At 47.1% G+C, this 26,938-nt stretch overlaps 1 protein-coding gene across 1 annotated transcript in view; it reads right to left on the reverse strand.

Moving 5' to 3' along the window:
* The window catches only part of MCM10 (minichromosome maintenance 10 replication initiation factor), a 108,120-nt gene that overhangs the window by 26,864 nt on the left and 54,318 nt on the right, over positions 1-26,938 (reverse strand). Inside the window, exons 13-16 of the mRNA XM_029615867.1 lie at positions 21,309-21,426; positions 20,990-21,215; positions 10,827-10,968; positions 4,050-4,162 (exon numbers count right to left, since the gene is read on the reverse strand). Coding sequence (XP_029471727.1) covers positions 4,050-4,162; positions 10,827-10,968; positions 20,990-21,215; positions 21,309-21,426 — 599 coding nt within the window. The remainder of the gene's footprint in view (positions 1-4,049; positions 4,163-10,826; positions 10,969-20,989; positions 21,216-21,308; positions 21,427-26,938) is intronic.

Below are 26,938 nucleotides of genomic sequence, written 5' to 3' on the forward strand. Positions count from 1 at the left end.
TGACTGTTTCGGACGGTCCTCCGGAAGCTTATGAACCTTATTTTCCCCCAAGGAATCAATAAACTTCTCAAGGTCCTCTCCAAAGAGCAACTTACCTTTGAAGGGCAATGTGCCCAGCCGTGCCTTGGAGGACGGGTCGGCCGACCAATTGCGCAACCAGAGGAGACGTCTAGCGGACACCACCGAGGCCATCGCCTTCGCCTGGACATGGAGGAAGTCGTAGAACGCATCAGCCCCATAAGCGATGACTGCTTCCAGACGTTCAGCCTGCTCCGAGTAATAGTTTAACCCACCTGAGACCTGCCCGCTGCATGAGACTGCTGCAGATAGTCGCTCGGAGCCCCAGAGCTAGGACTTAAAAATACGTTTCATATGGGCCTCGAGCTTGCGGTCCTGTCCGTCCTTCAAAGCAGTCAATCCCACTACAGGGATAGTGGTGCGCTTGGTGACCGCAGAGACCGAGGAGTCCACGGTGGGAATTTTCAACATATCTAAACATTCCTCTGGGAGGGGGTAGAGCTTATCCATAGCCCACCCCACCCAGAGTCCTGCTTCGGGAGCCTCCCATTCATGCAGGAGCAGCAACTTGTGCATAGGAGGAAAAGGAAAAGTGCTTGCTGGAGCCCTGAGTCCCGCCAAGACCGGGTCCATATTCTTGGGCAAGGAGGCCGTAAGGGTATCCGCAGGGGGCCCCTCCAGCCCCAATTCCTGGAGGACAAGGGGATGAGGGGCTCCAACTCCTCTCGCTGAAACATGCGGAGAACCCTGGGATTGTCCCCCTCCAGGGGTGGGAGGATGCTCGCTGAATCTGGTGGGATCAGGATCCGGAATAACTGGGGCCACCGGGGGGGGGGGGGGGGGTCAGGGATGGGGGCCACCCCCGGAACCATCCGCACCCGAACAGACCCCAAAGGCTCTGCGGGCCAGGCAAGCAGGTAATGGCGCGGGGCGCGGAATTTTTGCTGGGAGGGGGACAATGGACCCTCCTCCTCCAATCTAGCCAAATAAGGTTTATGCAGGAGGAGGACAAAATCGGAAGAAAAACGAGCCCTGGATTTCCCGGGGGAGGGGGGTCAGGGACCACACCCTGGGGGGGGGCCTCGGGGCTCGAATCAGGGGGAAACTCACAAAAATCTGGGTCCCCAGCCCCAGGCAGCTCCGAATCGGGAGCTGCAGAAAAAAACCCCAAAATGGCCACCGTTCCTGGGTTTTGCCGACCTGGGAACGGCCTGGCCATGCGCTGGGGATTCAGTTCCCAGGCTAAATTTGCCTACCCGGCCGAGGAGGGGCCTTCCTCGGCAGGCGCGCCGAGGGCTGCCCACAAGCGAGGCAGGCTGCTGGCCACGGCATCCTCAGTGAAGAGGAGCCCCACGCTGAAGAGAAAAAAGTTAAAAATAGACTTGATTGGCAGCCTGCTGGCAGGAGCGGAGGCAGGGGAGTGAAACCTGCTGGCTCCTGCCTGTCTGGCTGCCGGTTCAAATCCCAGGTAAGGACAAAAATAAAGTGTGATAATTATTTATTATTTTATTTATTTTAGCTTTCTTTCTTTTTTAAACTCAGACTGAGCACAATAATGGAGCCCTATGCTCCCTAGGCAGCCAGAGGTGGGGGGGGGGGAAACGACGAAAGACTGGACCACCAGCCTTGGTCGCCACACCTGGAAGCAATCACGGACTCAGGCTATGCTCTGCACAAGGGGCGAAGCCCCCCTGAGTCCGGCAGGAGCCAGGAGACAGGACCGTCTCCCGCACAGAATAAAAGTTAAACTCCGGTCTGGACTGATCCGGGTACGTACAGGGAATGGAGGGCTGAGGTCACTGCCTGGTGTATGTAGGGTGACGTCAGCTTTGAAATCTGACTATCTCCATCTGCTGGCAGGGGAGCATAACCCTTTGGTCCCGAGTCCATCTGGCTACATGCTAGGAAATTCACAGAAGGCAAGCCCTGCTTTAACGGGCTGGATTAATGCTTCCTCTTGGACTCTGACTTGGGCAAAATTCAGCAGCAGGGCAAATCTGGATAGCTCCCCCGCTTTCAGCTGTGATGAACACAGGTGTGCTTACAATCTACAAAGAGAAAGCCTTTTTCTAGACGCCATCATTTACTGAAAAGGAGCATGCAGAGTCCAGAATGGAAGGAAACAGAAGACAAACTGCCAAGATGGTCAACTCACGTTCACGCTTTGTTTCATTTACTGTTTTGCTCTAAAACGGAACAAAGTGCCTTGAATGGTATCATCAAAATTAAAATAAAACGCTAAAGTGTAAGGGTGCAGTGTTGAAGGAAGTGCTTCAGCCCAGCCGCTCAGCATACCAGGAAGGCCAAAGAGTTCAATCCAGAGTATGGAGACTATCACGCAGGGTTAAGTACATCTAAGGCTTGGGACAGCTACAATGATATGCTACCAAAATTAATCCACAATCTAATTCTTTATTATAATTTATAACCTTGTATAACTGGAATTTATTTTCCACCTTTGTTTTCCAAACAGTTGGATGCAAATTAGTTTTATTATAGTTCTTTTCTCATCTGCTTCACTAGACCAATGCTCTTGCTACACCCAGTATGAAACTGCATCTGTGAGTTGGCTCAGGATGCTGGGGACCAAAAGCAGGAATTTTAATCTTCATGTCAAATCGTACTTTCAAACAGCAAAGATGAAATTCATCCTTAAAAGAAGCAAAATTAGGATGATTACAGAATGCAAGAAATCGTGTGACCAGCAGCAACTAGGAGAACAGATTTGTCTATCACTTTTTGGACAGGCTGTGTGGAGGTGAGAGCATTTCATGACTCTTGAAACATTATGTATCCTGAATAAAGAAAATTTACCTGATGGGAAAGCAGAATAAAGCTTTTTCCAGCGATTGATCCATGAATTTCCTTCCACTAGAGATTCGTTTTGAATTTCAGGAAAGCTGACTAAATTAGGTCAGGCTATGTTAGTATGTAGCCCTTGCCTAATTGAGATTTGGAGAAATGCTGATATCTAAAATTCTCATTTTATTTCATATTTGTTTTTAGGTTTGGTTTTGTTAGAGAATTGGTAGGTATGTATGTAATACTAGATTTCAATATGTATATATTTTAATTTTGATAGGAAGGAATGTGCTTTACTTTATTATTTTGATTTGCATGCTGCTGTCCTCTGTTTTGGTCAAATTAATTTTTGGAAAAGAGAACTATAACCACTTATAAACAAATCTTTCAGTCATCAAGACCTTTATTATTGGATGCGGAAACCTTGTTGCTGTTTTATGTTACATTTCCTAATGATTCTTTTGTTACATGTCATTCAGAGCAATGACTTGTCAGCAGTCAAGAAGTGTCTTGCTGGGTCAGACCAAGGATCCATTCTGTCTCTGTGGCCAGTCCAGGTCACTTGGTCCATTCCCTGTTGTACACTCCTGGCAGTAAGAGGTGGCACTCCCCAAACCTACTTGGAAGTAGAGTAGCAGCCTAGTGGTTAGAGCAATGCATTGTGAACCAGGGAAGCCACTGCCACTCCTTGCGACCTTGGGCAAGTCACTTCATCCACCACTGCCTCAGGGCCAAAAACTTACATTGGGAGCCCCATGGGGGGGGGGGGGGGGGCAGGGAAAATAACTCGCCTTGAGCTACCAATGAAAAGGCATGAGCTGAAAACCCAATATAAATATAACTGACCTGTCCTCCAGAAACTCCTCCAAACCTTTTCTAAACCCAGCTAGACTAATGGCTTTCACCACATCATCTAACATTAAAGCGTGGAATGTTTTGGTACACGGACTGAAAAATTAAGAAGTCTTTTTTTTCTACCTGCTGCATGTTCCCTGGTTCTAGTACTATTTGTAAAGATAACAGTTTCCTGCTAACTTTTCCCACCCCATTCATGATTTTAAAAGCCTCTAAAATTTCTCTCTCTCAATTACTTCTACTTCTAACCTGCTCAGACTCTCTTCATAAGGGAGCCGTTACTGTTTTTATCGCTCTTTGCTTCTAGTTTTGCAATGCCTTGTTTGAGATGGGGCAACCAGAAGAGATCTGTACAAATCAGAAAGGTCTTGCACCTCTTTCAGTACACCAGTGTGCTTGGATCTAGCATTCAAGAGCTGCTGGAATTCCTCGGACTGCAGGTAGGCCAACTGCTCCCGTCTCTTCTTCACCATCGGCATCTGTTCATCTAGCACAGAACAAGAGGAAAAGTCCATATAACATTTAACTTGAGAGAAAGGCAAACTAAAACTAAATCCAGAGGTACATTAAAAAAAAGAAAAAGAAAAACAAAGCAGCCAAAGGCTGTAACAGATCACAACTTTGGAATGACCGCAATACAAAATTAGCAGCAAGCTAAAGAAATATTTCATTTCTTATGCCGAAAAACGTGTGCCACTGATACCCTAACATCTGAAAAAGATTCACATGTACCATCTCTCTAACATCGAGAACACTTTACCAACAAGGTCATGTTCATTCTAGAAAATGGTGACACTAGAGCAAACATCTCAAATGGAGAAATTTCCTTATCTGTTAATTTCCTTTCCATTAGTCCTGCCATGACAAGTAGGTTATCTCCCCCTACCAGCAGATGGAGGCAGACTACATTGATTTCTATGGTGACATCACAGCCACTATGTAGGGGTGGTGCTAGCAGCAAAGATCCAGTTACCTTCTGATTCCCCCCCCCCCCATCAATCAAGAGCAAAGAATTCTCCTGCTCAAATTCTGAGAAGTTTCCCTACAACAAACAAGAGGGAAGAAATCGGGGAAAAAAAACACAGGGAAAAAAAATCCTAACCAACAGACATCCTGAAAAGAACAGATCCTCGCTTCCCAGGAGGGTCCTGGACACTAATGGACAGGAAATTAACAAGTAACAAAATTTCATCCTGCTACACCAGTCCAACCATGACAAGTGGAAAGTACCAAAGCTTCATCTACTCCGAACGCTGTATCCTCCCACACCATAACGTCCAGCCGATAATGTTTCACAAAAGCATGCGATGAAGATCAAATACCTGCAAACATCAGTAGGTGCCAGCACCTGCCCTTACACCCAGGATGCAGACTTTCCCCTGGTGGAGATCACGCACACCAATTCCGGAAGGTAAACTGACTCGATCGTCTCCTTTATCCAACGAGCCAAAGTAGCCTTAGAGGCTGCCTCTCCTTTCCACGGCCCACCAAAAAGGATAGCTTATCTGACTTGCGGAAATCATTGTGACCTCCAAATAATGCAGAATGAGCCGTGGCACATCCAAGCACCTGAGGGAACAAAACTCAGGTCCGCACTCCTCCCAAAATAAAGCCAAGAGGCATACTGATTAATTGATGTGAAAAACCAAATTGATCGTAAGGAGAAAAAAAGAGCACTGGCCGAAACACCACTGCATCTGATGAGATTACCAAGGAATGGGTCTCGACAAGAGAGGACCTGAAGCTCTGAGATCCACCTTGCAGAACAGATAGCAACCAAAGAGACAGTCTTCAAGGACAAATCTTTTAAAGACCTCTGCTTCAAAGGCTCGAAATGGGCTTCTGTTGAGAGTTCTCAAAACCAGATTCAGGTCCTATGGGGGATTAGGCCTGAAACGCAGGCATAGCCTCTTCGCCCCCTGCAGTAAGCGGCCACATCTCGGTGAGCAGCAACGAAAGAACCCTCTATAGTCCCCCGCTAACATGCCAGAGCCACCACCTTACCTTCAAAGAGTTCAGGGCCAGTCCTTTGTCCAAACTGCCTTGGAGAAAGGCTAAAATGCAGGCAACCATAGCATGCCAGTGTGATTCCAACCTGGTATGACAGAATTGCTCAGATGCTAGTCACAGATGTAGGCCAAGTAGACAACCATGTCTGGGACTTCACTAGTGTGAAGATCCCCTTTTTTTGGAGCAGTCTCTGCTCAAGAGCCAGGCCATAGGAGAGAATGGAGTCAGATTCTCCATGATCATGGGCCCCTGAACCATAAAGACCGCGTGTGCCTTTGGGAGGCACAAGGGCCAGGCCACCTGAAGCCAGAGAAGATCCACGTGGCAAATCTTCTGCGACTAGTATTTCCCCTGTTGCACTCCAGCTCTGCCTCAGTAACTTGCCTATGAGTGCCCATGGAGGGAAGACGTACAGGAGCTCCCCTTCCAGCTAAGGCTGCACCAGGGCATCGACTCCCATTGAGCCATGCTCCCATTCCGCTGGGTCGCCATCAGATCCAGTTGAGGACAACCCTATTTGCAACAAATTGTGCAAAACACGTCCTCACTCAATTCCCATTCCCCAGGGTCTAAGCCATTTCGGCCGAGAAAATTGGCCTGAATATTCTCCTGGCCCCAGATGCCTCTCCAACCATGAGAAGAAGAGGGTAATCTGTAGTGGCTCCTGGTCCCACCCTGACAATTTACATATGCCACTGCACTGTTGTTCCAAAGGACGCAAACGGCCTCCCATGAATCTGTGGGAGGATATGAGGGAAAGCTAGGCAAATCGCCCTGGTCTCCAATCGGTTGATGGAAAACGAGGCCTCCTCCGGGGACCAACTTCCTTGAGCCTGACAATGCGTTCCCCATCTGGAAAGACTCGTGTTCGTGGTGACCAGGATCCAAGCTGGAGTGGCAAGACTCACTCCCCTCAACAAGTGGATAGGATCCAGCTGCCAGAGCAGCGAAGGACACACCGTCTGACTCAGGGGGAGTTGCATTCAGCATTCCTGTGACTGTGGACACCACTAAGCCAGATGAAACACGGAGTGGTTGCATGTGAGCCCTGGACCATGGCACCAAATCCAGAGTCACTGCCATTAGCCCAAGTACCTGCAGATAATTCCCTTCAGGCAGAAGGGATCAGTAATTCCAGGATAGCCTTCACTTGACTGAGAATCTTGTGCACCCATTCATTGGTGAGAAACATTTGGCCCACCCACGTTTCGAACTGCACTAAGTACACTCCAGTAACTGCGTGGGCTGCAGGGAAGTCTTGACAAAACTGAAGACCCGGCCCAAGTCTTCTAAAAACTGAACCACTCAACAGGTTATCTTCTCCACCTCTTTGTGAGACAGTGATCGAATTAACCAATTGTCAAGACACGGGTGGACAGTGATTCCCTCGAACCATAGAGCCACCGCCACCACGACCATCACCTTGGGTGAAGACCCATGGTGCAGTGGCCAGACCGAAGGATAACGCACAGAACTGAAAGAATTCCCCCAGGACCCAGAAGTGCAGGTACGTCTGATCCACATCGCAAATGGGAATATGTAGGTAGGCTTTTGACATGTTCAACAAGCATAGAAACGCACCCTGCTGGACCATGGCCAGAACCGACCACAATGTCTCCATACAGAAGTGCGGGACCCTGAGACAGCTGTTCAAACCCTTGAATCCAAAATAGGGCGAAAAGACACATTCTTTTGTGGAAACCACAAAGTAAATGAAATAATGTCCCTGGCCTCATGCTAACTGAGGCACAGACTGGCCGCAAAAGTTGTAGCTTTAATAGGATCTCAAGGATTGCCCGCTTCTTGACTGGAGTTGCACATGGGGAAACCACGAAGGCGTCTCGGATGGGACAATGCAGATCCAGGCTGTAACAGAGATGGATTATCTCCAAGACCCATTGAGCAGATGTTATATGGGTCGATTCCCTGTAGAACTCCTATAGATGGCCTCCCACAAGAGCTAAAAGTGAGTCAACCCAGGGAGCCTCAGGAAGAGGCTCTATTGACTCCTGAGGAAGGAGTGGAGTCCTCTCTCTGCCCTTCTAGCTCTGTGAAAGGATGGATCCTGGCCTTGGGGGCTTGAATTATGAGGTGGAGGCAGCTCCAAAAAACTGCCTACCTGGGCGACACCGCTGTGAAGCTCGAACTGCCTGCAACTCCTACTGGGTCTATAGAAAGATTGGCTCTTGTTCTCTGGCAGATGCTGGGGCTTGGGATCACTGAAATTCTTAACCAACTAGTCGAAATCCTTGCAGAAGAGTAGCAGGCCCTTAAATGACAACTTCCCCAGCTGCGTACTGGACTAAGAATCTGCTACCCAATTGCGCAACCATAACAGACGACGCACCCTGAGGCCTCCGACCTGCAAAGTCATACTGGGCATCTGCCAGGAAAGCTGCAGCTGACTCCATTCTAGCTACCTCCTCACTCTCAAAGTTGCTGTATCCAACGAAGAGGAGCCTGGATAACAAAGGCTGAGCAGATTGAGATCTGTACCGCTGAAGCCAAAGCAACAAACTTCTAAGGAGCAGCTCCATCTTCCTATACTGGGGGTATTGGAGCAAAGCACCCCCCTTCACCGGGCTAGTGGTGCACCTGGTCACTGCTGTGACCAATGCATCAACCACTGGTACTTGGAAAAACTTCTGCAACACCAGAGGCAGAAGAGGATAGAACCAGTGTAGAAGACTGATTCCATTCAGGCCTGTCTCAGGGGACTCCCATCCCACCAGCATCATCTCCTCTTCTTCCTGATGGAGTGGAAAGGCGGTAGTAGTCTTGATTTTGTCCTTAATGATGCAGTCCCAACATAGGTCTCCTGTGGCTTGAACTCTTCCAACCAGAGGCATGAAACCACCAGCTCAATCAACTCGCCTATTTCATCCATGTGAAATAAGTGGATCACGGCATCATCCTCCAGATTCGGGGTATGGTCCCCGGATGCCAAAACTATCTACGTCCCCGGCCTCCACTGCATAAGAACATAAGAAATTGCCTTGCTGGGTCAGACCAAGGGTCCATCAAGCCCAGCATCCTGTTTCCAACAGAGGCCAAACCAGGCCACAAGAACCTAGCAATTACCCAAACACTAAGAAGATCCCATACTACTGATGCAATTAATAGCAGTGGCTATTCCCTAAGTAAACTTGATTAATAGCAGTTAATGGACTTCTTCTCCAAGAACTTATCCAAACCTTTTTTGAACCCAGCTACACTAACTGCACTAACCACATTCTCTGGCAACAAATTCCAGAGTTTAATTGTGCGTTGAGTGAAAAAGAAGAATTTTCTCCGATTAGTCTTAAATGTGCCACATGCTAACTTCATGGAGTGCCCCCTAGTCTTTCTATTATCCGATCGAGTAAATAACCGATTCACATCTACCCGTTCTAGACCTCTCATGATCTTAAAGACCTCTATCATATCCCCCCTCAGCCTTCTCTTCTCCAAGCTGAAAAGTCCTAACCTCTTCAGCCTTTCCTCATAGGGGAGCTGTTCCATCCTCTTTATCATTTTGGTTGCCCTTCTCTGTACCTTCTCCATCGCAGGCGCTTCAAGGGTCGGGCATGCCCTCTTGGCAGGAGCCAAGGGTGAAGGAGACGGACCAAGACTCACTGATGTGCTAGGGGTAGCCCCTCTACACACTTCCCCTGGTCTCGCAAAGGCACAAAAGGCCTGATGCAAAAAAACCCAAAAAACTGGTGTGAAATCTCCCCGGGGCCCCAGTGACACCCCGCATCAAAGGGCCCCCTTGGGAGAGAGCTGGAATCAAGACCGGAAGCATCCAGAAATCCTGACCCCTGCTGGTGTCTCCCCATGCTCAAGACCCGATCACGCAGGAGATCCCAAAATGGCTGTCACCCCGGAGGACTGCATAGTCGATTGTGTGTCAGGCCCCTCCGAGTGCTGCAAGCCAAGAAAGGAATCAGGTGGGAAGGTAGGAGCTAGGTCTGCTATGGAGCAGTCACCAGGGAGCAATCACCAGGGACCTCCTACGTCTGTGCACATGTCCGGCAGATTGGGACTTTTTTGGCGGTGGCATGAAGCATGCTGCAAGCTTCGCAGCATCTCACTCTCTGATCGGGCTTCTCCATACTGTTTCATTCCAAGAAAAGCACCACCACGTCCCTGAACCGGTCGCCAAAACCAACCATCCCTTTCTGGCACTACCCCGTATACCTTCACTGCTGGCACCTTACACACAGGCACTGTGCAAACCTTTTCTTTTTTTGTAAAGGACCGACCCTGGCTGCCAAACATGATAGAAGTGGGGGAGAGGGCTGACCAGGAGAGGACAGCATACCAAGAGGAAAGAAACCCCCTTCTCAGAATTCCAAACTGAAATTAAAATAGACACCACTTAGGTGAAAGCTGCCTGCCCTTTTCTTTTTTTTCCACTGGCCCTCTGGCCCTGCTTAACCAAATACCTCCTCAGGGGCAGGGAGCCTATCAACAAGCTCGCACTGCTGGTCTAAGCCAGTGGCCTGGCCCAGGGTTCTGACCTCTGATCCCACGTTGAGCTGCTACACCACCCAGCCTTACCATCTGCTGGAGGAAGTGAACAGTGGATCTCTGCAGCTAGCACCACCCCTAAGTAGAAATCAGTTTAGTCGGCCTCTATCTCCTGGTAGGGGGGAGATTATCTACTTGTCAGGCTGGACTGGTGTTGCAGGACGAAATGGAACAGCAGTTTTGCTGGTAGCTGGTAGCTTTCAACCATACAGTTTGACTGCCTATGAGATATCGCTCATTATCCAAGACAGATTTTGTAATCTTCCTCAATTGTACTCTGAACGTACAAGATCCCCTACTTAGTTTATACCCAGCATCCCTCCCTCCTCTGCCAAGAATAACCACAAGGCTTTGTAATAATCTAAACAGCTAGCTGCCATTGCCCAAATACCCAACCATTGATAATCATAAGGTGCCAGAAGGCATCAGCTGTTCTGAGGGTGGCAATGAGAAAAACTAAGTAACGCAGAAAAGTGGAATTGGTGGGAGAATATGTACCTGTGGGGGAGTTGATAAACTGGAGAGAGTGGGGAGAGGGAGGGGATGAAGAGCAGCCTACTCCTTTATAGTTAGAGCTTGTGGTTTTTGCAGATTTTACATTAGACATAGTAATCCAATCCTGTATTTACCTTCTGGAGTAAGAATATTTTTCTCAGCAATTTGGGTTATCTTCAAGGCATCGACGGGATTAGCTCGTTTGCGTTTAATGCTGTTTGGGTCCCTCTTTGCAAGGATTTGTCCCTTTAGTTTCAGTTTACCAATAGCCAATAACTAGAAAAACAAGTAAAAATGCATTTGTACTCAATTCTTATATCATAAAATCATTCTGCAAGGGAACAGCCAAATTTTCCAAAGCCCACATTTCTTATTTAATAGGAAGTTGATTTATTCTGAAAGTAAGCATTAAAGCGATGATCATGAAGCTATTTCTCAAGAAAGAAAAAAAAGTCTAAATGGACTATTTTTGTAAAGAAACCTTGCCATCGTAGCTCCATTAGCTGGCTTGCACTGTAATGGCAGGACCTCATCTGGAAAAACTTCAGGGAGACCAAACTTGGGCAGGTGTCTGAGTGCGTGGATTCAGGACTTTAAAGGGGGAAGACCAATGACAGAAGGTCTTTTGGAAATAAAAGACTACCCTATTCAATGAATTCTCCCCATCATTTCCTGGGCAAGGAGATGAGAAACTCAATCCAGACAAAAGAAGAAAGGTGTCAATTCTAGTATATAGGAATGGATCTCCAGAGGGAAGTACAGTTTTACACCTTAAGAACATAAGAAGTTGCCATACTAGGTCAGACCAGGGGTCCATCAAGCCCAGCATCCTATTTCCACAGTGGTCAAACCAGGTTGCAAGTACTTGGCAAGTACCCAAACATTAAGTATATCCCACGCTATTGATGCTAGTAATAGCAGTGGCTATTCCTTAAGTCAATTTGTTTAATAGCAGTTAATGGACTTCTCCTCCAAGAGAAGTCCATTAACTGCCTTTTAAAACCCAGCTACACTAATGCACTAACCACATTCTCTGGCAACAAATTCCAGAGCTTAATTGTACGTTGAGTGAAAAAATTTTCTCCCATTAGTTTTAAATGTGCTATTTGCTAACTTCATGGAGTGCCCCCTAGTCCTTCTATTATCCGAAAGAGTAAATAGCCGATTCACATTTACCCTTTCTAGACCTCTCATGATTTTAAACACCTCTATCATATCCCCCCCTCAGTCGTCTCTTCTCCAAGCTGAAAAGTCCTAACCTCTTTAGCCTTTCCTCATAGGGAATCATGTTGGTTGCCCTTCTCTGTACATTCTCCAGTGCAGCTATATCTTTTTTGAGATGCGGCAACCAGAATTGTACACAGTATTCAAGGTAATCAAGGAAATCATCTTACGGGTCACCAGACAGCTCTCTTCCAGAGACTTGGCTTGAATCAATCAGAGAGAGGATCCCATCCTCTCTCAGTTCTGCCGCCAATACCATCATAACCTTGGAGAAGGTTCTGGAAGTGGTAGCTAGACCAAACGGAAGCACTCAAAACTGATGACACCCCAGTACCACAAAACACAGAAAACTCTGGTGCTCCAATCAGATAGGAATATGGAGGTATGCCTTGGACAGATCCAAGGTCAGAAATTCCCTTGACTGGATGGCTATTATCACTGAGCGCAATGTCTTCATGCGAAAGTGAGTCACCCGCAAATGACGATTGATCCTTTTGAGATCCAGGATGGGATGACAGGAGGAGTCCTTCTTGGGCACAACGAAATAAATGGAATATAGACCCGTATTTTCTTGAGACGTGGGCACTGGAACCACAGCCCTCAGATTGAGAAACCTTGACAGCATACTATTGACTGCCTGCTTCTTCTGCGGAGTGTGGCAGGGAGAAACCATGAACACGTCATGAGGAATACTGCGAAACTCCAGCACACATCCTTCTTGTATTACCTCCAGGACCCACTGATCCAATGTAATTTCGATCCAACTCTGATAAAAGAGAGGCATCCACCTATCTCCTGTTCTCAGGGGTGGGTCGGCAAAGCTTCATTGGGAGGCTCGCGCGGTTCCACTACTTGAGCCCGTTCCCCGCTTAGGCTGTCTGGGATGAAAGGACAGACCTGCCAAAAGGTTGAATCCTCTGAAAGGTTGTACCCTCTGTAGGGATGAAAACGCCTGGAAACCCTGAGACAACCCCTCAAAGCAACGGGGCATGGTGACTGCTTCTTATCCTCCAGCAATCAAGGAACCAGGAATTCACCCCACTTACTGGCTAGCTTCTCCAACTTGCTCCCAAACGAGAACGATCCTTTAAAAGGCAATTTTGTAAGATTAGCTTTGGAGGTCGCATTGGCCTCCCAATATCTCAGCAATAACTGATGCCTGGCCGCTATTAATGAAGCCTCTCCTCTGGCCGTGGTGCAGACCAAATCGCAGCCTGCATCTGCTAAAAAGGCAGTAGCGGGTTCCATAACTGCCCTGGAATTCATTCCAGAGTCATCAACTTCCTGAGAGAGAAGCAAGCAAGAGCGAGCCTCCAGGGAACAAACGGAAAACTATCTGCAATGTCACTGCCAATGCTTTAAATGCTTGCTTAAGGATGACCTAAATTCTTCTATCATGCATATCCTTCAAGGCCACTCCTGCTTCCACAGGGATGATCATCCGTTTACAGACAGCACAGACAAGTGCATCCACTTTTGGAAGACGCAGATGCTCTCTCACCACTGGATCCAGATGGTACAAGCCTTCCAAGGTCCGACCCCCTTTAAAAATTTGCCTCCGGGGATTCCCATTCAAGATCAATCAGTTCTTGAATGGCCTCCATAACTGGGAAAAAAACAAGAGGCTTTATCCAAAGAAATCAAAATGGGATTTCTCTTTGGCTCAGACATGGAATCTGCCCCAGGAACTCCCAGCATCTGCCATGTCTGGGAAATCAGAGCCGGCAATTCATCTTTCTGAACAACTTCAACACAGTTCTATTGGAGAATGAGGAGGAAGACCCATCAGAGTCCTGATCTTGTCCTTCCTCCAAAGAATCGTCGTGCCCTGCTGGCAGTTCACCCCCCCAGGGGCAGCAGGCATAGGGGAAAGGGGCGGTGGAGAGATCCTTGCCTCTAGCGCTGCCCTCCCCAGATCTCTGAAAGTCTGTAACAAGGCCTCAGTCCCTACACTGAGGCGAAAAAGATCTGGAGGCTGACGCTGCCGATTGGGCCTCTCAGACTGCCAGCGCGGTCTGGAGCTGTCCCCTGCCTGCGTGTGCTGAATCGGCCGCTTGGAAGGCCCTTCACCCCCTGACAGGCAGTCTGTACAAATTCCTGTGCGTGCGCGGTGCCGCAGGCCGAGCAGGCCGCACTACGAGGCATGATCCCAGCCTCGATTAGTCCCGAATCTGAAGAAAAGAACTGCGGAACTGAACGCCCCCCCCCCCCGGGGAACGCAGCGACGTGAAAACGGCGGCAGGAGGGAGAAAAAAAACCTGAAGCGATCGCAAGACCAGAGCAGATAGAGGAATTACCTGGGTTTTTTTTTTTTTTTTGTCAGCACGGCCCCGCTGAGAGCGAGTGAGCCGGGATCCCCAGTATCACTCTCAGCCTGTAGCAGTTTCAGGGTTCCCAACCCTCTGCTCGGAAGCCTCAACTACCAGGGGGGATGGTCCCACCAGGACCTAGCAACCCCCTGGGAGGCTAGACAGGCACCCGCCTGTCCCTTCTCAAAGTCACTCTTTTTTTTTTGTAATAAACTCCTATCTACACCTTCTCACTATATTTTCACTAAATCAGACCAACCAAATTACAGCAAACAAACCAAATCCTAACACCTAGCCTAGACTCAGGGTTTTGCACTTCCACCATCTGCTGGAGACAGAAAATACTGACAAACTCTAGGTTGCACTTCAGGGGTAGAGAACGGAATCCGTAAAAACTTCTGTGGCTCCATCTGCTGGTGGGGAGGCAAAACCCAGCTGTTCTGGACTGATCCGGGTACGTACAGGGAACTGAAGATAATCCCAAATCATGAGATTCCAAGATGCCAACAGGTCCTGCACCTGACCTCACTGAATAGTTGAAAGATTGAATGAACCACCTTGTTCCTCTTGCCAGCAGATGGAACTAGAGGGAAAAAACCTCAAAACTGCCTTCATTCTTCCCTATAGGGGTCTGGTGCTGCGTTCAGCCCTTAGTATTTTTCTGTCTCCAGCAGATGGTGCAATCTTATGGACTGGTGTTGCAGCTGGGAGTAAGCCACTCCCAGGAAAACTTTAGGCCCAAGTTACTATTGAAGTGTAGGCCAAGTCTTGGTGGTGGCTCCAAGTGATGGTCCTGATGGGACTGAGTCTACTTTTCCTCTTGGGAACCAACCAAGTTGGGGGTTTGATTTCCCTCAAGAATGGATAGGAAAATTGGTTCTTACCTGCTAATTTTTGTTCCTGTAGTACCACGGATCAGTCCAGACAGTGGGTTGAGCCTCCTGTCCAGCAGAGGGAGACAGAGAAAAACTGAAAAGGTATCCTATATCAGGACAGTGCTAACCTTGCGTCCCTTCAGTATAATCGATATCAAAGCAGCCAAAATAGCATAGAGAACCAGGATAAGATCAAGCAAGTAAACTGTAACTATCAAAATGAAACAAGAAATTCAAATATGTATGAAAAATGCTCTTACACAGCTATCAATATAATTATATATAGCAGATACCTCCGGTGCCTTACAATTCGGATGAGCTTCCAATGTCTTAAAGCTCAAATAGGAAGTAGAGAATCCCAAAAAGAACCTGTGAAAGAGAAACTCTGAGCGGACGTAGCAATGTAGATATAGTCAGGGCGGGAGTCTGGACTGATCCGTGGTACTACAGGAACGAAAATTAGCAGGTAAGAACCAATTTTCCTTTCCTTGTACGTACCCAGATCAGTCCAGACAATGGGATGTACCAAAGCTTCCCTAAACAGGGTGGGACCGAGACAGTCCCGCTCCAAATACCTGTCTGCCGAAAGAGCCAAAGACTGGCGCCTGAACATTGAGGCGATGACAACGCGCAAAGGTATGTAGGGATTTCCAAGTAGTGCTCTGCAGATTTCTTGTGGCGAGACTGTCTCTCCGCCCAAGAAGTAGCCTGAGAACGTAAAGAGTTAGCTTTTAAGCCCTCCGGAACCGACCGGCCCTGACAAATATACGCTGACGCAATCGCCTTTTTTAGCCAGTGAGCGATAGTAGCTTTAGAAGCCTTACTCCCCTTACTCGGCTCGCTTCATAAGACAGATAATCAGAGACTTGAAAATCATTCGTCACCTGCAAATATTGCAGTAGAACCCTCTTCACATCAAGGTGCCGTAGATCCGCACCAGGCGTGTTCGCAATGTCCTCTGGAGAAAAAGCAGGGAGCTCCAATGACTGATTTACATGAAAGGAGGACACAACCTTTGGCAGGAAGGATGGGACTGTTTTGAGGGAAACACCTGAATCAGAAAAGCGAAGGAAAGGATCCCTACAAGAGAGGGCTTGGAGTTCAGACACTCTCCTGGTTGAGGAAAGAGAGACCAGAAAGACAGTCTTAAGTGTCAGATCCCGAAGGGAGCCTCGCAAAGAACGCGGAGAACCAAGATAAGGCTCCACAATGGACAAGTAGCCCAGACAGGCAGGTTCAAGTGCTTAGCCCCTCTGAGGAACCGAATGACATCCGGATAGGTCGCCAACGCATAACCATCGACCTGCCCAAGGAGGGAACAGAGCACTGAAACCTGTACCCGCAAGGAATTGAAAGACAAACCTTTGGAGTGACCATTCTGCAGGAAGGAGAGAACCTGGGACACCGAAGCCTTACGTGCCGGAACTCCGGACTCAGCGCACATAGTCTCAAACATTCTCCATACCCGAATACAAGCCAGAGAGGTAGAAGTCTTACGGGCCCGCAACAGAGTGGAGATAACCTCCTCCTTATAACCCTTCTTCCTTAGTCGCCGTCGCTCAAAAGCCAGGCCACTAGACAAAAGCGATACGCCTGATCGAAAAATACTGGACCCTGTCAGAGCAGGTTTGGCAGATGGCCGAGGCGGAGAGGACCGTCCGTAGTGAAGTTCACCAGATCCGTGAACCATGGTCTCTGAGGCCACTCTGGCCCCACGAGGACGACCTGCCCCCTGTGGAGTTCTATTCTTCTGAGTACCTTTCCCACCAGAGGCCAAGGTGGGAACACATAAAGGAGGACATCGTGAGGCCAGGGTAGGACCAGTGCATCCACTCCTTCTTAGCAGTGCTCCCTTCTGCAGCTGAAGAATCTGGGGGCCTTTGCATTGCTCAGAGTAGCCCTCAGGTCTAAGTGAGGGACCCCCTACGTGTGCATGATCAAATCCATTGCCTTTCCAGACAACTCCCACTCTCCGGGGTCTAGATGCTGACGACTCAGGAAGTCGGCTTGAGTATTCTCCTTCCCCACAATGTGGGAGGCCGCTAGCCGTTCCAGATGGCGCTCCACCCAGGCTAGAAGCTTGTTGGTTTCCAGGGCAACCGGAGGACTCCTGGTGCCCCCTAGCGAATGATGTAAGCTACCGTGGTGGAATTGTCATAGAAGACTCGCACAGTTTTGCAATGGATCAAAGGCAGAAAGGTCTTGAGAGCCAGATGGTCCGCTCGGGTCTCCAGACGATTGATGTGCCACTGAGACTGGATTGGGGTCCATCGTCCCTGGGTAGACTGATTCTGACACACTGCTCCCCAGCCGGAGAGGCTAGCATCCGTTGTCACAACAACCACTAAGGTGTCTGCAAGGGCATCCCCTTCAACAGGTGGGTGAGAGAGCCAACACTGCATGCTGTCAATGGTAACATCGGAAAGTGGTAAGGGTGTCAAACTCCTCAGAGACCGGCTTTCAGCGGGATAGCAAAGCTTTCTGCAAAGGACACATATGCGCAAAGATCCAGGAACCAAATCTATAGTTGAAGACATAGTGCCCAGAACCTGGAGATAATCCCAGGCTGTGGGGACCGTGAGAGACAATAGATGTTGGACTTGACATATGAGCTTGAGTGCACAGGCCTCAGGGAACAGAACTTTGCCCACACGAGTATTGAAGCATGCTCCTAAGAATTCGAGGACCTGAGAGGGCTTGAGGTTGCTCTTTGAGAAATTGACTATCCACCCGAGGGAGGTGAGAACCGACAACACCCGATTGACCGCTATCACGCACAGGTCCTCCGACTTTGCCCGAATGAGCCAGTCGTCCAGGTACGGGTGGACTAGGACTCCCTCCCGCAGAAGGAAGGCCACCACTACCATCATGATCTTGGTAAATGTGCGTGGTGCGGTGGTGAGACCGAATGGGAGTGCTCGAAACTGAAAATGTCGTCCCAGGATGTTGAGACGAAGAAATCTCTGGTTTTCCTGGCAGATCGGGATGTGAAGGTAGGCCTCCATCAGGTCGCAAGAGGCAAGGAACTCCTCTGTACGAACCACCGCTATGACCGCCCTCAGGGTCTTCATCCGAAAATGGGGAACCTTGAGGGTCTTGTTGACTCTCTTGAGGTCCAGGATTGGTCGAAAGGAGTCGTCCTTTTTGGGGATGACGAAGTAGATGAAATACTGGCCGGTTCACTGTTCCTGGAGGGGGACCGGGACTATGGCAACGAGCGCTTGAAGCCTGTCAAGAGACTGGCACACCGCCGGGTGCTTCTGAGTTCTACAGGGAGAGATCAAGTAGAGGTTCGGGAGATCCCGAGCAAACACTAACACGTAGCATCTTTCGATTACTTCCGAGGACCCACTGATCCGAAGTAATTTTGGCTCATTCCTCGAGAAATAGGGACAGCCAACCACCTAAGTCTGGAATGGAGGAATGGGCTGGCCGTATTTCTCATTGTGAGGACTTTGTGGTACCGTCTCGGAAGGGGCGTCTGCCCCGAAAGGAGTGAGACCATTCTGGAGACCTAGTGGAGGTGTTTCGTTGAAAAGCTCCACACGGCTTGTTGTACACCTGCGCTGCCCCCGGAAACGAGAGCGCGACAAAAAAAAGGATCTGGACTGCTTGGGGCGGTCCTCTGGTAGCTTATGAACCTTGTTGTCACCCAAGGATTTGATAAGCTGGGCCAGTCCTCGCCAAAAAGTAACTTACCCTTGAAGGGTAGAGTGCCCAGCTGCGATTTAGAAGAGGAGTCTGCAGCCCAATCGCCTGGCTGACACTGCTGAGACCATAGTTCTGGCTTGCACCCTGAGGAGATCATAGAGGGCATCAGCCCCATACGCAATCGCGCCTTCCAGCCTTTCTGCCTGTTCCGCCTCTGCAGACGGGAGGTCCTGAGTGCTGAGTAATTGTTGAACCCACCTGAGGCTTGCCCCAGACTGTGGAGATCGAACCCCGAGCTCCGCCAGGACTGCAGGAATGAGGGGTTCCAAGGCCTCCCTCTGGAACAGATGTACCGCCTGAGGGTCATCACCCTCCAAAGAAGCCTGTTTCCCTTGCCACTCATCCATGCCCCCCCCCACGGGAGGGGGAGGAGAGGCTCCTGCACCTGCAGCCACTCTGCCCGGCACGTCCGGAGCAGCAGACCCTCCTGAAACCACTGCGCATTTTAGCTTCGCGACCCTTAGAGACGCAGGAACATCGGCACGCTTGGCTACCTTGGGGGGCAGTCCCTGCGTAGGTCTGACTGGCAAGGCACCACCTTGCAGAGACCTGGAAGCCAAAAAGGCTTTATGCATTAGGAGGACAAAATCTTAAGACAAGGAATCAGAATCAACATCCTGATCTGGAAAAGCAGGGTCTTCCTGTCAAAAAACCTGATCCTGAGCTGCATTCTCATCAGGAGTTGCAGGGACTGGATACAATGTTGGAGGAAGCTCCCCCTCCCCCACATCCCTTGCCTGAGCTGCAGCACCATGTGCTTAAGATGAGGGAGAAAGGATCAGCTCTGAGCTCCTGTGGAGCCTGATGTTTTTGAGCCCCACGAGGCTTGGCTGTTGCTGCAGACCCTGAAAAAGAGCTGCCCACCCCCCCCCCTGGAAGGCACCTCAAGCAAATCCCAGCCCTAGAAAGCCACACGGCCGATTCCCCACATGCTATACACCAGGATGGCCGTGGCATGGTGGGGGGAAAAAACGGCTCAAAAAGCACGAAGGAATCAGCCAAAAACGCAGCGATTCAGGTGGCAGGGGTCCTGGATTGCAGCTGACCAAAAAAAGAAAAAATTTTCAAAAACAAAATTGTTTTTTTTTTTTATACAGTGCTCACTGGACCACCAGTAATCACTTCGCCGGCTGCTTACCTTGCTGGAGCCTGCAATGAAAAGCGTGGGTAAGCTCTGCCTCCGATGGTCTTTTTTTTTTTTTTTCAAAGAAACGAGCAGAGTGATGGGAGCCTCTCTGCTAAAAGACCTGAGGCAGGCGCAAAAAGGGGGAGTGACTGGACCACCAATATCACCCCTTTAAGCCAGGCAAGTGGTCACCAGGAAGAGGGGTCCCAGGCCGAGTACTCAAGGGGAAAATCCTCCCTGGGACCCTGTAAGAGCTGTGAGACAGAGCTGTCTCACATAGACAAGAAGTTTGATTTCCTTCAAAATCTTTTTTTTTTTTCCCCCACATATAGAAATTAATCATTACTTGCCTGATCCTGGAAACAATCAGAAGGAGAAAGAAATAACCACAGAACGGAAAACAGAGAAAGCTAGGGAACCGCAGGTTCAACTGCCTGCCTCTGCTGGGAGACAGAGAAATAATGAAGGGACGCAGGGTGAGCACTTTCCTGATATAGGATACCTTTTCAGTTTTTCTCTGTCTCCCTCTTCTGGACAGGAGGCTCAACCCACTGTCTGGACTGATCTGGGTACGTACAGGGAACAAGTACTAGATGGTCCCTGGTGACTTTGCTCCCTGAGCGAAGCCCCTGTAACAGGCAACAGCCACCATCACTGGATGACGAAGAACCTTTTCTAGCTCCGCAATATCTTTTTTGAGATGGAGCATCAGAACTGAAGGCAATACTGAAGGCGTGGTTGTACCATAAATCTATACTTGGAATATTTCAAAGCTTTGCTCTCCATTTCTTTCTGAATATTTCCTAACATTCTATTTGCATTTTTGATCGCTGCTGCATTAACTGAGGCTTTCAATGTAATGTCCACAAGGAGACCACTACACACTACTGTAATCACTTGCCCAACATGACAATTAAGTAGCCCCAGGCAGTGGAAGCTGAGATTTTGCAGAATGAAGGGAATAGCGATAGACATGAAGGAAAGGTGACACTTTTTCAGTAAGAGCAATAGCTTCATACCCTTCAGATCCAAGAGGTTATAAAGATGTTCACCTTTTTGGCTTCTGCTGAGGTACTTAACTTCAGTGCGGGAGACAGAGAATTGTCAAAAAAGAGCACATCCTCGTCATTGGAGAAGCCTCGGCCAAGTTTGGGTGTCTGTGGTACTGCTTCATCCTGCCCCTTAGGGAATTCAGCCCCAGGCCTCGGGGACTGAAGGGCAGGTTGCCCCAGAGCAGACAGACCTGGGAGTTCCCCGTTCTCTGGGCTTTGAAGGAACCTTAAGAGAAAGACCCAAAACAGAAGTGCTTTTAGTTCTGGCTATGAAATCTGCATATTAGATCGGCATCTACTAAATAGGAGGGATTCTTACCGCCTCTGAATCTCCTCTGATCTTTTCTTTCTGGCCTCCAACGTTTGCTGTTTCTGCTGTTTAAGAAGCACTGATGCAGATATAGACTGAAAAGCAGGCACCGGCTTCCCTGCAGTCCCTGAATAAAACAGCACAGATACAAAGGTTACTGCAAGACCTGAGAGGGCCAGATACAATTCAAATTCACAGCCACCTGTGTCAATTCATATCTGAGCTACCTTCACTGGTTCTAAGTCCAGGCCATGTCCTAAAATTTAATGATGAAAGAGAGATCTAGAAGGGCACTACAGAATTCAGTTATGTCCATCCCACTGTCTCCAGGGCAGAATCCCCTGTATCAAATCCATCCTAGAGTTTCCCCAGCATTTTCAAGTCCAAGGAATACCTGTGAATTCAAGAAAACATGGGAGAAATACAGAGAATCTCTAAGGAAGTGAGGAGAATTATAATGCTAAATTAATTGCATGGATGGGCAGACTGGATGGGCCACATCATTTTTTTCTGCCGTTATGTTTTTATGTTTCTATTAGCAAAAATGTTGTATGGCACACTGGTCTCCATAGGGCAGGCGATAGCAGACATGGAGAGGATTAATAAGGTCAAAAGAACTAGGGCATCACTAAAAGCCGTACCAGTCTATCAAATTTTAAAACAAAGGGAGAGAAGGGGCAGACATAAATGAACTTGATTCAATGGTCCAGCTCCCTCTATAGAAAAAGTACAGGAGAAAGGAGAAGTTGATTTAATACAGGCAGCTGATTCATTTACTTTGGCTGCCGCACGTGGTTGCCAGAGTTCCTCCACTGCTGCTGCCGTCAACTCAGAGAGAGTCACATCCAGTGCTCGGTACACTCTCCTCAAACTAGGGGATAAGATAAGAGACTGGAAAGACTCAAAGGAGAACAGAGCCCAGGTGTTCGTCTGGGTCTAAACGTCAGTGACATTTCTTGTTACTATTTATGCACCCAATAGTGATCAACTGTCCTCTACACGTTCCCTGGGGATACCCAATGAACCATTAGAAGGATTCCTATTGCTTGGTGGGGACTAATTTTATCAGGTGTCCAAATCTTGCTACCTCTTCTCAGGCACCTAGACCACTGAAGAAGTTAAGGAACATGCTCTCTACTATGACGACTCAGTGGAGTCTGGTAGATATTTCAGGCAGCGAAACCCAAAATCGTGCACCTATACTTTTTATTCCTCACCTCATAAGTCTTATTCTTGCATTGATTATTTTTTAATTGACAAGCTTTTGCAGAATAGGGTAATGTGCGCTGACATAAGACAATTCATAGTACCGTATACCGATTCATGGTCTCAAACATTCCAATTGCTACAATTATACCTTTCAACAATAAAAGTTATGGATGTCACATAACAGATTGAAATTAAATGCATCAAAAACAGAACTTATTTTTCTTTCCTCAGTTCCTGATTCTATGCTCCAGCCACCAAAAACCTTTACTTTTGAAAACACGTCAATACCAATCAAAACTCATGCAAATAACTTAGGAACGATTATTGATTCAAAATTAACAAACAACATATCTACAATAGTTAAAAAATTATTTTTCAAACTTCATATGTTGAAGAATCTGAAACCGCTTTTATTTTCATCAGATTTTCGATCGGTAGTTCAAGCGCTAGTTCTCTCGAGTTTAGATTACTGTAATGCTTTGTACTTAGGTCTCCCCAATTCCACCATTCGACCACTTCAATTGATTCAAAACGCTACAGCGCGTAGATTATATAACATACCACGCAAAGATCACATATCACCGATTTTACTTCAACTTCATTGGCTCCCAATATCTTATCGAATTTCCTATAAAATCCTGACAATAATCCATGGTCTACTATATAACGTAAATTCTGTGTGGCTTTGTTCCTTGCTTAGAATTTATAAGCCACCAAGGCAATTACAATCGCTTGATAAATGTATATTAGAAATACCGTCAGTGAAAAATGCAAGACTCAACATGACACGAGATAGAGCCTTTTCAGTCGCAGGCCCACGACTATGGAACTCCATACCAGATTACATCAGATTAACTCATAATTCTGGAGAATTTAAAAAACATCTAAAAACCTACTTATTCAAGTGTGCTTATAATCTCAAATAACTGAATAAATATTGACTATATAACAAGTAGGAGAGAAACAGCAGAATTGTCTACTAGACAAAATAACTGAATAATCTCGGCTGCAAATGCAAACTCAGTCCACATCTGTTTTTAGGCAACTGATGATGGCGAGATCAGAGTTTCAGTCCCTGGAGGACAATCTCATTGTTCATCATCTGGAGCTTACCAAACAAGCTCACTTTGAAGGAGGCGATAAGGACGAGTGGTATTTAGCCAGGAGATTGAAGGCCCTGCATGTTCAAAGCTCCACAGATAAAATTAAAAAGTCTCAAAATGAAGTCTGTACCTCGACAAAGTATATCAGACAGGTTTCTCTTAGTTTTAAGCCTCTCTATATGAAAAGGATATGAGCGCAGATGGTGCAGCTATAGACTTATGTGCGGTTCCGTTGCCATCTCTTTCCTGCGAGCAAAGGCAACTTTTGGGCAGGCCAATCAGTGCTCTCGAGGTCTTACAGGTTATAAAAACTCTGAAATCGAGCAAATCACAGGGCCTTGATGGTTTCTCCAGTGCCTATTATAAGTACTCCCATATTTCAGTAGCTCCTCTAACGGAACTGTTTAACTATAAAAGGGACGGGGGATCCATCTCGAAAGCCTCTGACATTGCTGGCATATCAATCATTGCGAAGCCTGGCCAGTGATCCATCTCTGTGTGGCTCCTATTGGCCAATTTCGCTAGTTAACCTTGATCTCAAGATCCTGGCTAGGGTTCTGGCCGAGAGATTGAATCGAGTTATTCCTGATTTGGTTCACACAGATCAAGCTGGATTCATTCCAAACTGCATGGCTGCTGACAATGTCCGTAAAGTTGTTGATCTCCTTTGGTGGGTCCATAGAGAGCATGTTCCTTCCCTGTTGCTCTCTCTCGACGCTGAAAAAGGGTTTGATATGGTGCATTGGTCATTCCTTTTTAAACTATTGGTGAAGATGTGTTTTGGATACTTCTTTCTACACTGGATTATGAGTCTTTATGACACACCTCAGGCATGTATGAAAGTAAATGAGGCCTATGGGGAACGTTTTGAGGTGGGGAGAGGTATGAGGCAAGGTTGCCCTCTGTCCCCATTACTCTTTGCTTTGTTTCTTGAACCTTTTGCTGCTAAAGTGCACCTATCCTCCCAGATTGAAGGGGTGAGAGTAGGGTATCTACAGTATAAGCTATCACTATTCACTAATATTATGGTCACCCTAACCAATCCTGGACACACTAGCAGGAATAGTTGCCGAACGAGATTAATTTATTGCAGTTGCTGGCTTTAAGGTTAATTAAGTCAGACATTTTAAATGTTAATCTGCCAGCTCCACAAGCTCGTTTGTTGAGGTCATAATTTCCCTTTAAATGGGCCAAGACTTCCCTTAAATATTTAGGAGTTTGTATTGGCCCATGCATATCAGACTTATTTTCATTGAATTATGTCCCTTTATTAAAGGAAATTGACGTAGATCTAGATAGATGGCATAGAGATAGATTCTACTGGTTGGGGCATATTGCAATCATAAAAATGAATATACTTCCTCGTTTATTATATTTTTTCATAACACTGCCAATTTATATCTTGACGGCTATCCTGTGCAACTGGCTGAAAAAGGTGTATGATTATTTGGAAACGCCGACCCTCGAGAGTGTCGAGATTGGTACTCTCCCAACCTAAGGTGTGCGGGGAATTGGGGGTCCCTAATATACACTGGTATTTTCCACTTCCCAACTTAAGAACTCTGCTGGATATTTATAGGAAGAATTCTATAAAACAATGGATGACAATTGAGCAATCAATGGTTGGCTTAATGCCCCTATCTGCTCTCCTATGGCGACCTAGATCTACTTGGAGAGCACTGCAGTGTTTCCCCTTTACTTTATCTAACACTATGAGGGCCTGTTCTCAATGGAAGTCCAAATTGGTGGGTAAGGGGAGTTACTTCTACTTGTCTCATCCTTTTCATAATGTTACTTTCCCCGTAGATTAGGTGGCCCTTTCAAGTCGTGGAAGTTACGTGGTGCTACTTGTTTTGAATATCTTCTTTTTAAGGGCAGTATTATATCACAGGGCATTTATGATAAGTATAATCTCAGCTCTACGAACTACTCTGCTTTTGCCCAAGTGCGATATTTTGTGTCCTTCTAGTATCTGACTTTGCACTACAGAGGGATAAATCTCTGTTTGAACATTATTATAATAATGTGGACAAATTTCAGGGTATGAGTTCTAAAATATATAACTTGCTTAACAAGAAATTACTACATATTTAAAAATATCCATGCCTGGGAGACAGATTTAGGGGCAGCCTTGAGTATAGATGAATGGGATTTAGCTTTCTTACATGCAAGTAAATGCTCTCTCTCAACCTCATTGCAGGAGAACTACTATAAGCTGTTTCGTTGGTATCTGACTCCAGCAAAACTGCATGCTATGTACCCCGCTGTGGAGGATACATGTTGGAGAAAGTGTGGGCATGTTGGTAATTGTTTTCACATTTGGTGGAAATGCACATCTGTCTTGGATTTATGGAAACAAGTCACAGACTGAATTTCACGGACTGTGGGCAAAAAAGTTGCGCTGGATGCCTGCCATGTTTTGCTCAATATCCTGATTAGGGAACTGGATAAATATCAGCAAAGATTTTGCTACCAAGCATACATAGTGGCTCGTTGTGTACTGGCTGCTTTCTGGAAACAAGTCAGTCCCCTCTATTTTAGATGTTCTTCATAGATTAAGCACCCATTATCGAATGGTGTTTCTTACGGCTTCTCTTCATAATCAAATGTCTTCTTTTTGGAAGATTTGGGAGCCTTATGCAAAGTGGCGAGCATCTCAGTCTCCATCTTAGTCTTCTCTTCCTTAACCTGTCCTGGCTTTAACAATTTTTCTTCTGTAAATTTTAGCTCATCGGATGTCTTCTGATTCTTGCATGGGTGTTGAAGCTATTGCTTTGAATTTTGGGCCATCGTATTCTTTTTTCATTCGTCTGTTGTATCCCACTACCTGTTTTTGGAAACCTGGGATCCAGAGGGGTTGTATTTCAAGATGTTATGTTTGTTTTACTCCTGAGTATGCCTGGGTTTATTATAATTGGAAGTGGGATGGGGGAGAGGGAATTCTTTTCTTTTTGAAAATCTAAGTTGAATGTATGACAGGCTTTTATTGTGCTTGTGTTTTGCTGTACCATTCAATAAAATTTTAAATTAAAAAAAAATATATTGAAACACTCTAGAACCGCCAAGTGCATCTTTTCATGCATGTGCATTTGTATTGTACCATTTTCCTGTATTATGATGACATTTGGTGTCAGCTTGTGGTATCTCATGGCTAACAACCTCTGCTACACAGAGATCACTTTTTTTTTGTCATAGTATTTTTGAGCCTCTTTACTGCCAAGAACAGGTTTTCGTGCACATGAGCTTGTACAGTACTATTTAAATGTTATGCTGACATCCAGTATCAGCCTGTGGCATCTCATGGCTTAGATTCTCTGTCACATATAT

Source organism: Rhinatrema bivittatum, chromosome 9 (assembly GCF_901001135.1).
Source record: "Rhinatrema bivittatum chromosome 9, aRhiBiv1.1, whole genome shotgun sequence".
Lineage (NCBI taxonomy): Eukaryota > Metazoa > Chordata > Amphibia > Gymnophiona > Rhinatrematidae > Rhinatrema > Rhinatrema bivittatum.